We start from the raw sequence: 16,342 nt of genomic DNA, 5'->3' as shown, positions 1-16,342 counted from the left end.
TTTTTTTCTTGAGCCAGAACTTGAATTCCTGTGTACTCTTTGTCTGGTGTTTCAGCATCTCCCCTCATTCACATGCAGACCTAATTCTCTGAGCCATTCCTTATTTCCCAGAAAAGGTGGACTTGCTGATACTTTTTTGCGGATGCAACTCTGAGGACTAGTTCAAGTCAATAGCTATTATCTTCTCTTTTCTCTGCTAGCTGGGGTTGCATATTATGTACTATAATTTTGTTTACTGTTTATATGTTTTATGCATTTGTTTGATGTGTTCTTTTACTTAAGTATTGCTACTATAGCAACTGTTGGATCATGTGATACCTTTGATGTTATCAAGATACCAAATACTTGTTAAAAATAAATCTATATATCATGAAATTCACTAATCCTTACAGTGTTTTAAAATAAACATTTTTTCAGCTAATGTGTTTAATACAACTGTATTTTCCATTCTTTTTATTATTCATTTGTGGTAGAATTTTAGTTTAGAGCTTCTAAGTGCAGTAGAAAGAGTAATGGATTTTTTTTCTTGCTTGCTGAGTTCAAAGCATTAATTGCTTTTTAAAATTTTCATTAGAAAAATCCGCTCATACCTTCTTGCACACTTTGGATTTCACTAAAGTGATACAAAAAATTTCATTGCCATTTTTCTTTAACAGAAAGGTATATCCTTGGGGATAGCCCACACTGAGATAATAAATGAGTAGTCTTGAAGTAAAGCTTTTAGGCTGAAGATTGGAAACAAATATCACATATGAAATAAGTGCAACTCCACACAAGCTGACTTTTCTTCTTTTTCTATAAACTCATAAGACAATGCCAGCCCCTGGGAGTGAGGAGTCATTGTGCAGAGCAGTATTTGTCTGCCAAATATCTCCAGTTGAATGTTCCGCATTGGATTTTGGACAGGAGCTATAATTGACCTTAGATTGATACTTGAATCTCTGCATGGATCTGATCTTTTTGAAAGGACCATGTAGTGGAGATTTCTCGTCACCTTTTCACACTTGACCAGCCTGGTGGTCAGTGCTTTGTTTTGGGCTAAGCACCTTATCTGCCTTTTTGTCCCTACTTGCCCTGGTCTTTCTGCTCAGTATGTTGCAGGCAAAGTCCTTTTTGTGGTGCCACTGAGCCTTTCATAAGCACCCCACGTCACCAGCTTTAGTGATCATTTTGCTTTACATATTTGCATGTAAGAACAAGATTTTCCACCCTGAGCTTTGACTCAGACACCTATTCCACACTTTCTGCTAGAGTAAAGGAGTCTGGGTACATGCATCTAAAGAGGCACAAGGTATTTAGATCTACTTATGCTTCTAACCCAAAAAAAAATTAATGGTGGATTAGCTAAGGAGTCATGTTAGGAAATTTGAAAGGTAATATTGTCTGGTAGCCTCTGAAGAAGAGTAACTTGTGCAATAAATGAAAGACCCAAACCATAAATTTTGTTTTCTTCCTATTTTGCTACCAACCACAAGCTTTTTCAAGTCCCTGGCAGTAAGATGGCAGTTTATTTCTCCTGACTGCTTTCAAAACCTGTGAACCTGTAAAAATCTCAGAATTTGCATGATAATCTCTGCTAAACTACAGTTCATCTTTACTTTGCTTGCTTTCTTGAATATGAATATCATCTCACAGTTTGGAGACAGACTTGACAAGCAGTCTGTTGGTCAAACCGTAGGAGGAAAGTAATTGAAGAGACAATTGCTGCAAAGCTGCTTTATCTCAAATTGGGTTTTTAGATGACAGCACAATGTTACTATTTTTTAGAACTAGTCCAAGCCATATGACAATGCCTTCTTGTGGTAACCAATGTTTTCCTGCTGGACTTTTGAAATAGGTAATGGTGACAGAATGGGCAGAGTACTCCAATGTGAGGCAGCAGATGTGGTTGCTACCATGCCGAGTATTGTCTCAAACCCTGGGATTTGTTGTCTAAATACATTTTTCCCCCTTTCTTTTCAGATCACAGTGCCTGTGATTTAAGTACATTTCAGATTGACAGCATTCTTCAGTATGTTTAGATTCTCCGGGTCATGCCAAAGCCTTGCTTCGGGATACATGGCTGTGAAGATCAAAATTACAGTTGTGTTTTCTTCTTTTTCTTAGCATTTTTAAGTCAATGGAGCTGGAATTCCAAGTTCCTGACTGCTGCTGCCTGTAGGATTTTTAGAGTGGCTACAGAGCATTCAGAAGTCATAGCAGAAATAGCTTGTCTTCCTAAATGTCAGTGTTTCTGAAGCCCAGGAACAATGATATATAAGCTTTTATTAAAAAAAAAAAGTCAAAGAATAAGAGAACATAATCATCTGTTGAGACTATAGACCTGTACTAAATGCTATCATTTTAAAGAATTTTGCTAAAATGACACAGTTTCCAGGTTTGTGGAGCAGACTGTTATTGGCATAACTTCCGTAAGTGCTGCTTAGCCAAAGTGTGATTTGAGCAGTGTTCATCTGGAGACTTGGAATGTTTTGGAGCTAATAGTAATTGCTGTTGGTCATCTGAATTAATTTTTTTTTGTTGTTGCAAACTGTACTGAGAGTTCAGATTCACTTCTTTGTGTGGGTTTCTATTAACAGTATGGCTCAAAGCTGGTGGAGCTTTTCTGGGATACCTGGAAACTTTTCCTGGCCCCTGGATGATAGAGATCTGGCTATTGGATCTTTATACCATAGATGTTTCCAGCAGCAAAACATATTCTAATTTTATTCTAAAATAAGGATCTCATAAGAGCATGCAGGGTATCTTGATGACATTTGTGATTACAGAAAGACTTCTACAAAGTTTCTTTGCAGTTGTTTTAGGTTTTTGTGTTACCTCACCTTTCTAATTGGCTGTCATTGTTAGGCAGTGTGATTAGAAGAAAGATGCAGGTTTTTCAGGCAAATTCTTGCTATATTTTTCCATGTCTGTTTTAATGTAGCTGTGCTCTCCTGCCTAATGTAGCATGAGGGTAGCTGCTGGCTGCTTACTTCATGGGTTTTCATGTTAGGCACTTCTGGAAGCTAGGCTCATTGTTTACCCAATTCAAGGAGTCACTGTTACTTTCTAAAGAGGTACCTTCCTCTAGAAACTACAGTGTTTAAAGAAAACGTAGTTAAATTTGCATGATGTTTATTTTAGCAAATACTGATTTCATCTTTTCCTAAATGAAAAAAAAAAAAAAAGTTGGCTTTACCCTTTGAATTTAAGAAGGGCAAAGAAACTCTGGAAATTTCCAAGCTCTCCCTCCCACAAATCCCAGTCTCCTGGAACTGATTCTATTCATTTTCACTAGTTTGATGTGAAATATATCCACAGTGACAATAGTGATGAATGCAGATACCAGAAGACTCTGCCCAGGTTTTATTTTAAAGCCTTATATACTTACAGAGATTTCAGGCACCCACAGATTTTATACCTGATAGAAAATTACTATTAAAGTTTAATACTGCAGTAAAAGTAAATCCTAGGGATTTGCTGGAGCCTCCTGGAGTTTAAGCTATGAAGAATTAGAATAAAATATATATGTGTCTTACAACCCATAAGAAAAATAATTGAAAAAATAAGAACTATATTCTGAGACAATTTCTTTGCTAGGTTTTGCCTTTGCTTGTCTTATCTAACCTTTTTTTCAAAGGAGAATCTGGTCTCCTTAAGTGGACTGTACAGGATGTACTTCAGTTAATTCTCTTCTTTCCCTTTCAGTTTGTTTCAGACTGAAGAGCTATTTCCCTTCCCCACAAGGTTCTGTCATACATCATTGCCTCCAGCCAGGAAAATCTGCTTAGGGCTCCCCAGTTGTGAGGACAGGATCTCTGTATTGGCCAGAGGACTGGAGCCCAGGGTAGCTGTTCTCTCCATCTGAGGGTGGTAATGTGTTCCCAGCACTGCTCTCCGCATCTGCTGAACACACAGGCGTGAAGCCATGGTTTGTAATGGGCTCATACAGGCTCCTTTTCGGGCAGTGCTCTGGCCCTTTCTTTATCACCCAAGGAGAACATGCCAGAAGGGACATGGTGCTGTTGTGCTGTTTAATAATGTGAAGTTCAAAGATAGCAGTTTTGCATGTTTAGAGATTAAAGATAATATAACTCAAAATATAGCAACATTGCATTCTGAATATTCTAATTACTGCGGAATAAAGAACATGCTAGGAGAGTAATATTGTTAAATGACTATGAATTGCAGGCTATTTGATGATTTTATTCTCATTCCTGGAGGGCTACATTAGGTCAGGAGGAGCAGATGGAAACTTTTTGCTGGGACACAGATACTTGACAGCTTCCTTCTGCATTGTGTAAAGACTCCATTGGCAGATTTTCTAAATTGCCAGGGAGATGTAAATCTCTCTTCCTCCTGCTTTTCTTCCACTGTCTTGTGTTGGCAGTGCTATGAATGTAATCCTTTCTAGTTTCTTCATCGTTAAGTGGTGTTTCCCAATTATATTTTACAATTTCTAGGAGGTCTATTACTTTTAGCTGAGACTTAAAAGGGAACATTTACTAAGAGGAGTTCAGTCTTCAAACAGCTCTACTCAGGTACCTCACTTTGGTCCCTGGCAGCTCAAGCACTCATGGTGATTTGCAGGTTTCCCACTAATTTTTCTCTGTATCCTTAATTCCACAATGTTTGATTGCAAATGACCAACTTGACTAATCTTAACTGCAAGAGGTATGTATTAATCCAACTCAGGTGAAACTGAGGAAGTGATTTTCCTCTGGCTGCTGCTCTGCACTGCGGCTTGCACAATGCAGAGGGGTGAATTTTATCAAGGGACAGGATCTGAGCCATGCAGATGCACAGATGCCCCATCCAGGCCTCAGTTTGCCTCTGGTGTTCCCAGGCTTTAAGTAAATTGTATCAGCACGCTGGTAAAACCCATCTAGTTAAAATATCCTAAGTATCAATTATACACTTAAAGAAAACAATTTAAATGCCTCAGATTGCTGTCTGTGGGTAATTATTCAGTCTAAAACAAATAACCCAGAGGTTACAAATAGTAATTTTGCTAAAAAATACTATCATGCATTATTAAATATCTACATTTTTAGATTATGATAAAATAAGAAAAGGTCTAATTTCTGTTTGTTCTGTTGTAGTACTTTCCAAAGAGAGTAAGTTTCTTCCAAATTTCTTCCTGGGGAAGACTGGGGATTCATATGCCAAATATTGACCTGGATTTGCATATTTTTTAATGTGGGATTTATGTACCTGTGAAAATATGGGTATATGATAGAAAGCCTGACAGACCCTTTAACTGTGGTGTCACTAATACATTGATATAATTTGTTACCTCAGCTAAGGTATTTTGCCTCAAGAGGTGGAATACTTTTATGTATGGAAAGGTCACTTTTAATTAATAAGCTGTTTTCCTCATTCGGGGACGATATGAATTGCTTGTAACATTTGTGTGAAATAGTTTTCAATATAAAAATAAAACAAATTGAGCTTTATGTCACATTTATCATCCCCCATAACCCATTTAAATGTCAAAAAAATCAGTACAGACCAAAAGTCTATTTCTAGAAGCCTTAGTAGCCCTATTTATCAGAGTGAAATAAGATATTATCATCCCATTATCCCATCACATGCCTTCTGCACTTGAAGCCATACCATTTCTTCATTTTCTATAACGCAGAAGATAGTTTTTCTATTGCTAAATATTTTTTCTCCAAGCTGTAAGTAGTGAAAAAAGTGCTGAGTGTTTCTCACACTATAATATAAATGTATGATATAATATACAATTATTTGATTGCTTTCCTGTACATATCTCAAATGAAAAAGAAAAAAAACATTAGTGCTCTTCTATCCTTATCTGGAAACAAATATTTTGCAGACTGAAATTTGTTACTGTAATTTTATGGTAAGAATAAAGCTTTCAGTGTATTCGCTACTGATGTATTTTGACAAAAATCATGCCATTGTGTGGAAACTTTATATCCTTATATATTTTACCATGAAATAATGTCCCATTAAAAAAATAATTATTCAAGTTCTTTTTCTGAGTTTTGTTTCCTAACAAGGAGGGCTCAGGTAGTCACATGGCTCTATGGGTGTATGTCTCTTCCTTCTAATAATTCTAAAATTTCAAATATGAGTGGGACTGAAGTCTCAAAGGTTCTAAGTTAATTTAAGATGCATGAAAATAGGCAGCAGGATGGAGGAAGAAGATCCCACTATGCTGATAGAGAGGAAGAAGCTTCTGAGAGTTGTGATAAAGAATGTGATGAGGAGTTCAATTTCAGGGAATCCAGCAGGATCTAGAGCTAGAGAGTTCCTGTTGAAAGAAGTAGATCCAGCCACAGGTCATAAACATGCAATAAACCAGGCTGGGTGGTTTGTTCCTTAGAGAGGCTTTAACAGATTATGCCATTATTATATCAAAATTCTTATATACACTTTGAAAAGAGAATTAATTTACTGGTGCAGATGTTAAATGGTGCAAATTTTATTTTATGTAGAAATGTGTGGGGAAGTAGCCTTCTACTGTTTTTTATATATTAAATATATTTTGTTTTATGCTCATGGGGTCTTTTTTCACTTTTACTGCAACAGGCAGTGCCATGGGGAGTGATGATATCATAGCAGGGAACGTGAGCAAGTACATTGTTCTCCCAGCTGGTTACTGTGGACAGCCTAAAAAAGGACATCTTATATTTGATGCCTGTTTTGAAAGTGGTGAGTATTTTCCGCATTATTTTACCTAGTTGTCAATATACTAACACTTTTAACTTTATCACTCATCTTTTTATGAAGTATCTTAATTATAAAGAAGACTTACATTAAATACTACTTAACAAATTCAGCTGATTCTCTTCAGTCACAGTATGACTTCAAATCAAACTTCAAATGTCAAAAAGGTTGTGAAGTTTACTGTTGCCTACAATAAAAATTTCATCAGGTCCATCTTTAACCACGTGTGAATACATAACTGGATTTTATACTGTCATTATTTATGTGGTAGTATTTATGTATTTATGATGTAGTATTTAAAATATGCTATTTAAAAATTTAATTTAGAAGTTTACTGGGGCAGTTAACCCAGTAAAGAGCCAAGCCTATCCTTGCATAATTAGAGAATTTAAAAAATGTGTTTGTGCTGTCTTTAAATATATTACTTTGGGTTTCCTATGGCCTGATCCTATATTGCTGAGGTTAATGGAAGTTCTGCCTCTGACGTCAATAGGAGAACTTTAGGAAGCTACTGGAAACTGAAAGAGAAAGTATTTTTACAGGAGTTATAGTTAGCACATTAATTTAAAGAGTAATTTTAATTGCTTATTTGCATGTGGGCTATGTAGGTAAATATATCCATGAAAATGTAGCATTGTTTAAATTTTTGTGTTACATACATGTGTGCTACCATATTTTTAGCTTAAATCTATTATTACTGGCTTTCAGACCTACAGAGCACTGTTAAACACCATATGTAGAAAAGGCATTTGGCAGGATAAACTATAGTTTTCAGCATGGTTTATGTGAGAGGTTGCTGGTAATGCCAAAACTGCTCAAGTGTCTTCTAAAATGAGCTTTTTATAAAGACTTATGTCCCTTAAGGTAGACTACTGGCTGCCAGTTCCTGGATAAATATTATATTGAGTTATTTAAATCCTGTGATTACATTATGTAAAAAGTGCAAATAATGCAGTGAATAATAAAGAGTATCTTTTTTTTAAGGTGTGTCTCTGAAGGTTCAGACAATAGTTCTGTATTTTTAAAAATAATTTGGGTGCTATTTCACAATAATTATGTGGGTTTTTTGCATTTTCATATCAGAAAATGGCTAAAGAAATGAATCATGGCCAAGCTGGGAAATTTACTTTATTGTGCTAAACTTCTCTGCAATGAAAAAGATCAGTAGCAGTCATCAAATTATTTGTGAAGTATTGTGAGTCATTGCATGATGGTTTAATTCCAGTTTTTGAACAATGGAATTAATTATATTTTTAAATTAAAACATTCAGTTCAAAGGTAATGTTCATACTTTACATACTTTGGTAATAATAGAATGTGATAGAAGCAGGTGCTATTTGAAATACTGTATTTATTTACATTGTAGCATGATGAGCTTGTGATGTTGCTTTGCATATTCAGACACTTCCAAAACACAAATATGAATGAAATTAATACCTTCATTTACTTTTTCATGATGACAATGTATTAGCAAGAGTGAGAGCAATATTGTGTACACTTCATATGTAAATTCACTTCATCTTTTGTTCTATGTCAGCCAAGTAATTGCTTAGAGTACCTTTACTGGTCAAAGCAAATTAATTGATATTGGATAACTTATGAAATTGTTGTTCATAATGAAATCTATCCCACCCTATTGTCCAAACAGTAGGACTCAACATTTATAAAATTGTTTTGATGCTCTTTGAGTACCGCCTTAAATATAATATTCTATTGAAAGTGCCTTTTTCAAAGAACAGGTGGCAAAACTGAGCCCACCTGCAGTACTGCCCCAGCTCTGGGGCCCCCACAACAAGAAATACAGGAACCTGCTGGAGGGGCCCAGAGAAGGCCACGAAGATGCTCCAAGGACTGGGGCACCTTTCCTATGGAACAGGCTGGGAATACTGGGCTTGTCTGGCCTGGGGAAGAGAAGGCTCTGAGGAGACTTTTGTGGCCTCTCAGTATGTAAAGAGGGCCTATAAAAAAGGTGGAGAAAGAGTTTTTCCCAAAGTCTGTGGGGACAGGGCAGGGAGAAAGGGGTTTAAAGTGAGAGAGAGTAGATTTAGGTTGGCTATGAGGAAGAAATTGTTTACAGTGAAGCTGATGAGGCACAGGTTGCCCAGAAAAGCTGTGGCTGCCCCATCCCTGGAAGTGTTCGAAGCCAGGTTGGATGGGGCTCCGAGCACCCTGGTCTAGTGGAAGGTGGCTCTGCCCCAGGCAGGAAGGGGTTGGAACAAAATGATATTTATTATCCCTTCCAACCCAAACCATTCTATGATTCTAAAATAGAAGTTGTGTTAAATGTAATTCTGTAAGTGGCTTTTCTTTCTTTTGCTGCATTCTCTTTTTTCTTGAAAGGTCTCTTTGATAGAAAGAAAATTCCTAGTTTTCAATAACTCTTTTATATTGTAGAAATGTAAGTAAACAGATTTCAGAGTAGAGAAGGGGTATTAAACTTGTAGAAATCAGGAAAAATATTAATACATGCAGAAGAAATGCAATTTAAAGTGGTTTCATTTTTGTAATTGCTATCATTATTGTATTAAATAGCATTGAAAAGTATGAATTTCTTTGAGACAGAGGTGTGTTTTTATGTAGTCTGAAAACCAATGTCCAGCTTGCTGTTTTGAAGTGCTGTGCTTTGAAAAAATCAAAAAATAGAATTGGGCATTGGAATTTCTTTTTAGTCCATTCTGTTGTTGAGAGGCAAAAAAAACTATTTTTGCCATTCCTGACAGATGTTTATCTTTTTCAGACACTTTCAGTGAGTTTCGATGAGAAAGCAGAAATCCATTCTAACACTGCAATTTGCTCAATATAAGGAACATTTTCTTTCTATGTAGAAATGTCCTTGCCAAAAAGGTATTAATTTTTGTCCAGTCCTATAGGCACAAAAATCAGATTATTCCTTTCTTTTTTGACTTAATGGAAATCTGCTATCATATCATTCCTTGGCCTTTCCCTCCTCAGGTTAAATAACTGCTATTTTTTTCAATGGTTCCTTAGTGCTCACATTTTCCAAATTTTCTCTCATTCTTTATTTCCTCTGGCCTATCTCCAGCTGTTTTTATTTCCTCTGGCCTATCTCCAGCTGTTTTCTGCCTTTCTTGACTGGCAGTGGTCCAAGGTGAGCATGATACTCCGATAAGCTGGTGCCAATCCTATGTAGAGTTTATTACATGACATGCCTTGCAATCTATTTACTTCTGCAATGTGACAGTCCAATCTTTTTCACAATAGCATGGTACTGTTGACTTCTGTAAAACTTGTGAACCCTTATACTGTCCAGGTCCTTTTCTGAAGGAGCTAAAGCAGCTGGTGCCTTGCACTTTACTTTTAATGAATCTATTAGTAGGGAAAAAAATAATTGCTGTAAAATAAATGCAATTACTGAAAATGAAGAAAGGTGCCCCAGCCCTTCATCATATTAATAACTGACAGAGGAGTAAAGAAGATGGAGAATTATCAACTTGCAAGTATGTGAGGAATTTGTGTTTCCCATAGTTCAAGCTCGTGTTCTGCCTGGAATCTTCATTCTTATCTTTATTAATATTTAAGAATATATACAGCCAAAATAAACTTTTAACATTGATTTATCATTAGCATGAAAGAAACTGATAAAAATTCAGATTCCGTGCATACCACACCATACTTATTGGATAATTTTAGTTTTCACAAGAAACATGGATTAGCTTCAGGAAAAAATGGAAGCACAGCTACCTATGCACCGTGCAAATTTAAAGGGAATGCCACATCTGAAATGTATACATTTGGTCAGTTGTAATTCTGTTTCCTAATATTCATTAATGCATTAAATTATTAACACAGTTTCAGTTTAGCAGCAATGCACAACTGTACAAATGTTTACCTCTCATCACACCTACTGTTCTGTCAAAATGGGAATTTTGCACAATATAGTGGGTAAAAGGTTGTATTCATTTCTGCTATCCAAAGAAGTCCTTCCTGATTGAGGAAGTCCCAGGTTTTGATATGAACATGTTCTTCAGGGAATCTGGCATTTCATATTCAAGGTGAGTTGGTATTTCAGACATTTTATCTAAAGGACTTCAAAGTTTAGTTTAGCCAGCTGCCCCTACTGTATTGTGTTGCCTTAGTGCTTGTGATTTCTGGTGGCATCCATTAAGCCAGCAGCCTATTCTGTATTGTGGCTAAGAGCTGTTTTAGGTGCTTAGTCATTTTAACTGTAAGAGATGCTTTTGGAGATGATACCTCCAGTGGTGGAAGCCAGTTGTTTTTGTGGGAGCTTACATATCTGCAGCAGCTTTGCTTCTGCATGAGGTCACAAATTTTAGTGAATTTAACATGATGCATGAGACGCTTTTTATATGTATTTTGCAAAGTGAACAAAGAAAATATAAACCAAATGACTCAGCCCTTAAAAAACCCCACCTTTTTTCTCCTTGTGCAAAGGCTGTTTGTTGGGTGTAGCCACCTGTTGCCTTCCTGCCTCCATCACAGAGTGATTCTGAGGTGGGCTCTGGTTGTTCTCCAGCTTTTGCCTCCCTGGACTCTCCATGGAGAGAACTGGCAGATTAAAAACTTGGCCTGACACTGCCAGGTGTGGCTTTGCTGCAGAAAAATGCTGAGGAGGTTCAAATGTTCCTTTTGCCTGGTGTCACTGGGTTGCCAGTCCCCAGGGTGGGTTGGTTGGTGGCTCTGCCCTGTGCGTGCTCTGGAATTCACCCCAGTCCTGCCTGGCCTGGGATGGCACAGGGAATATGGGAGGGAGCTGGAGTCAGGCTGCAGACTGCAATGTGTTGTGAGCATGGTTAAAAACCCCAAGCCCGACGGTTTCTGCTGTTGTGGCTCAAATTGCTTGTTTTATAATTACTTTTGAGAATTGAAGGAGCAGTGTTGGCTCACAGAGGTTCGTAAATCTCAGCATTCACACTGTTAAATACAGGGGCTTTTAATAAGGCTTTGAAAATATATATTTTGGCTTGTTAATCAAATATAATGCTGTTTAACTGTTAAAAAATACTGTGTTTCTTGAAATTAGAAATGAAGCTGCTGTCTGCTTTTATTCTCATTTCAACCAAAAAGTGGAACTCCGCCAAGAGTCATTAAATCTTCTATCCTTTGGATGAATTCTTATTTTTTTATGAAAAAATGTTATGATTGGGTAATTTCTGTATTGTGGTTTATGTTCAAAAGATTGTAATTAAAGTTTTGTAAAATTTTAGATTCAATCTCAATTACTGTAAACCTCAAATTATGTTAACTGCTGTACCACCACCTTGCAATGAAAATGATTCACAAACATTAGTTTGTCTTTTCCTACAGCAGGTTTGTAAAATATTTTGCATTAGAAATCTGATAAAAAATTCAGTGCTGATGGATTACAAATTATATTAATCAGTTGGAAAAAGTTAAAACTTACAATGTATTAAGAGATCTCATATGACTGAGAAGTACCCTTGTATCATTTTTGTTAAGGTTTTAAATATCCTTCTATATTTCAAAAATAGGATAATGTACTTATAAAACACTTTGCACAACACTCAAAATTGCAATAAGTGATTGTAATTCCGCTGATCTCATTGTAACCACTTAGAGGCGTGAAATAGGCCATTGAGCTTTACCATGAAAGATATCTTCTGAACAAAAGCAGAGATAATATAGGATGGATTGCCCTTTGGGGCTGCTTCTGTCCCAGTTGTTAAAACTTGACATGTAACTTTAGACAGCTAAAATTAAGGGTGATTAATCTTAGTTGTGATTAGTAAAATATTGTAAAATTTGATTTGCAAAGCATTTTCTGAAATGGACATTTTTGTTCATAAAAAATTAAAAATGAAAACACAGATGATGATACTGTTAAGTATCACACTCATAGAAAAACTGAAATCCAACCTAGGAAATAGTTTTATTTTTGTCATCTAACAGAATTGTAATGTGCTTCCAAAATTATTAAACAGTCTGACTCTCTGTGTGTTTATGTTTAAATGAACAGAAAAACCCTTCTTCCCCCTGATTTCAGTAGCACTGCAATGATATCCTAGAACAGGAATAAGGCAATACAGGCAAGTGTCATAATGGCACATCAGTAGAAATAGAAAGTGCAAAAGCTGTGTAAGGATATTTTCTTCCAGTGCAAACACTTTTAGTAGAAGGCTAAACTGTGTTTTGCAGCAAAAACTAGTTGATATTCCAAATTTCCTGTATTATAATCTCCCATGTATATCTAGACTCACTAAGTCAGGTAGAACTATTTTGGCTTTCACTTCTACAAGGATGCTTATCTGTAAAGTAGAAACAAAGGAATGAAAGTCTCTGTGTTATTTCAGTAATCATGTCTGTTTTCAGCCTGCTTTTGGGGCTTCAAGGTGTGTCTGATTAATGAAACATTTTAGTTATTTCCTTATTTTTTGGCAGTAATTTATGCCACATTTCACAGGCAGGCATGAAGTGGTTATTACTGCCAGTAGGGATAATTTAGCAAATGTTACCCATTTCTGAACATGTCTGTTCCCAGTTCAGAGCAGCGTTACTCTATCGGAGTATCAATACCTTTAGACAACTGCAAGTTAAAAGTCAGAAAAAAAGTAAGAGCAAAAGATTGATTTTAATTTTTTGTGTGTTTTAATGATGACACTAGGCATAGATTAATGGATGTAGCATGCACAGAGTGCTATCAGTTAACATATATGACATTACTCAGATGTCTCAAACTCCGGAAAAAGCACGTGAATGATTTATGGAATTGATATTAATCTCTTTCCAGTAAATGCATTACTAAAGTTACATGGGAAATTGATGTTACTGCTGTAATGCCAAATTAATTTCTTTCTTGCTAGGTCAGCATTGCAAATGGAACTAAATATTAACCTTTTAAATATCTAAACAGATATAGTATGGAAGGCATTTTTACAAATGGGGAATACTTGATGTCAATGTGATACCGTCCAACACATATGGCATTAGTCAGATAGTGTAACTTGTGGGAAATAGATATTAATGACCTATGGAACTAATGAAAATGCAGGAAGCATTACTGTAACAATGAGAGTAAAGAATTAGGATGTTAATTGCAGTTGTTGTGACAATTATGATTTTCACAGTCACTTTACCATCTGATTCTCACACTACCTTCTTCAGGACCAGTCCTTTCCTCCCTCTTCCCACGTGTTTGCATCTCCTCAGCTGGTATTAAAGCAGAAGTGTGGATTTTCTATTTGACTGACCCAAAAGGGACCAGAATAAGCAACTAGAAACAAAAGCAGAAATGTCTGTGATCAGATATTTTAAGCTCACAGCAGATTTTCAACAGTCTCGGTAGAAGAAACAACTAAATACAGTATGGATCCCTGGTCTGCAAAAAAAGGTACCTGAGCAATAAAGGTCTGTAAAATCATGATTTCTAGTTAAAATATCAGTGTTTTCATGTCTGTTCTCTTTGTACAAAAAAAAAAACTAAGGGCCATGAAATGAAGCTAGCAGTTAATATGTTGAAAGCAAACAAAGGAGAATGATTCCTTACATGTTGTTTAATTAAGCTGTGGAACTTCTTCCTGCAGAACAGTGTGGATGCTAAAACTTGACATGTGTGATGCTTTCAATAAACAATCCAGCTGACAAGCCCAGGAAAGAAAAATCATTTGAGAGCTACTAAACACTGACACCATTTCTGGCTCAGAAGGTTCATAAACTGGGCCTTGTAAATTAGGGCATTACACTGGGAGGTGTCTTGCAATGATTGTTTATTTTCTTATGCTCTTCTATAGGGATCCATTTCTGGCAGTTACTGAGCTGGACCTTGATCTCACCTGATAGATACATCTAATTAAATGGTTAATCACTGTTAATACATTTAATAATGTTGTGTTATTTTCTAAAAACAGATCACATGTTATAGTTGCAAGCCAAAATTAACATAATGCAAAACTATACTTTGATCAAATAATAGGAAGGAAAATCTTACAGTTCTTGTTTCCATTCAAACTATTTTCTTAGGAGGACGGTGGCTGAAGGTGGTGTTGTCCAGAAACAGACCTGATGTAGATCCATTCTTACGGTTTTGCACATTCCTGATACTTACATTTCCATCAGATTTAAAAGTTATCATGGGATTTTTGAGAGCTTCTTCTCTGACAGAGAAGGAATTAAAAGAGACCCTCAACAACAAAAATGCTTTATATAAAGATGGCTAAGTAATTTTTGAGAATAAGCAACAAGATTTTCCTACGTATTCTGAGGTAAAAGTTCTCAGATAAATTTTCCAGTTTCCATTTTTCTGGCTCTGTTCAAAATTTTCCATCTGGAAAAATGATAGAGGGAAATACAAGAAAGAATAGCAATGTGCCTGCCAGTGTGAAGGAACATTACATTACACTGAATAAATATCCTTATCTGAATGTACAATCACTGAAATAAATGCAGCTGTGTTTATTTCAGCATAATCAGATATATTTGAATATAAAATCATTGACATAAATGCAGCTGTGTTTATTTCAAACTGCACATGTTAATATGAACATGAATGTGATATCAGGAATCAGGAATGTATAGAGGTATGTATATATAGTGACACAATAGAAGCCTGGGACAGTGAAAACTATGAAGGAAAAATGTCTAGATGAGTTTGTGCTGTACCTAAGGATTTTTAACACCATTGGAAGTCACTAATGAGGAGATGCAAAATTCTTCTCATATACAATCCCTGGATTTGAATAAATCTGTGGTTACTCTATAGAATAACAGGTGACCTCTGCCTCAGTTACTGACTAAGGAAATAATTGCTTTGAATAATTGCTTCTTAAAATAGAGAATCGTGCGAGTTTTGAGTGATTGGTAGGTCCAGGTCAATCTCTTCTGCTGGGTGCATTGCAGACCTTAACTGTACCTCAGGTTTTTATCTGATTTTGAGCCTTTAAAAGAGCTGCCAACCACCCTTCCCAAATTTCATCTTGCCAGGTTCTCAAACCCAGGGAAAATACAGTGTAGAGCAGTGCCAATGAAAAAAATTTGGAGTTGTTTATTTTGCCAGGAATGCTGCTCCTTGCTATTTCCTGAAAGTGCTACTCTGCCTTCACTGTCCTGTTTATATGCTTAACCTCTGTCATTTGAAATCAGAGCCCTTCAGAACTAGAAGAAATTGAAGGATTCTTTACTCTGCTTATGCAGATGGTGCTATATAGACTATCACAAGGAGTGGCTTTACTCAGAATAAAAGAAAAAGTGGCATCAGAACAGTAAATATTTGGGAGCCAAGAGGTATTGTAAAGGCTTTATTTTCATCTTGGGAGAACGTTGAAATATTCTGCTTGACTAAATAGTGGTGTTTTGTTCAGTTAGTTCAGTAACCTGTAATATTATCCCTGTTTTGCAGAAGACAGGAACACAAAAGCCCTGGTTCTTGACTGCCTAGTGCCTTTTGTAGTGAATTTCAGCTGTGTGAAATGAGTGCAAAATGGCTGAGAAACGTTGAGAGTGCTTTGCATCAGATCTATGTGAGCCAAATTCAGACTGAAATGTAGGAAATTTCATATCTTGTATTATGTCTACTAGATGTGATCAAACAGGCATGCTATAAAGAACAGAGGAACAGAAGGAAAGGGACTAAAGCAGAGAAGAACAAATTGAAATGTTCATGTGAGCCCCCTCCCTGGAAGGGCCGCTGGCTGTGGGCACAGCGATGCTGAGCTGCAACTTCTCTGTCACTGTG

At 36.3% G+C, this 16,342-nt stretch overlaps 1 protein-coding gene across 11 annotated transcripts in view; it reads left to right on the top strand.

Moving 5' to 3' along the window:
• The window catches only part of LOC137478706 (cytosolic carboxypeptidase 6-like), an 886,432-nt gene that overhangs the window by 10,886 nt on the left and 859,204 nt on the right, over positions 1-16,342 (top strand). For 9 of the 11 annotated variants that reach the window (XM_068198695.1, XM_068198694.1, XM_068198699.1 and 6 more), the window contains exon 2: positions 6,538-6,660. In XM_068198695.1, coding sequence (XP_068054796.1) covers positions 6,538-6,660 — 123 coding nt within the window. Of the gene's footprint in view, positions 1-3,697; positions 3,853-6,537; positions 6,661-16,342 lie in introns of all 11 variants that reach the window. The other 2 variants (XM_068198691.1, XM_068198692.1) reach the window with 1 other exon arrangement.

Source organism: Anomalospiza imberbis, chromosome 9 (genome assembly GCF_031753505.1).
Source record: "Anomalospiza imberbis isolate Cuckoo-Finch-1a 21T00152 chromosome 9, ASM3175350v1, whole genome shotgun sequence".
Taxonomy (NCBI): domain Eukaryota; kingdom Metazoa; phylum Chordata; class Aves; order Passeriformes; family Viduidae; genus Anomalospiza; species Anomalospiza imberbis.
This window is presented reverse-complemented; position numbering and strand designations above follow the sequence as displayed.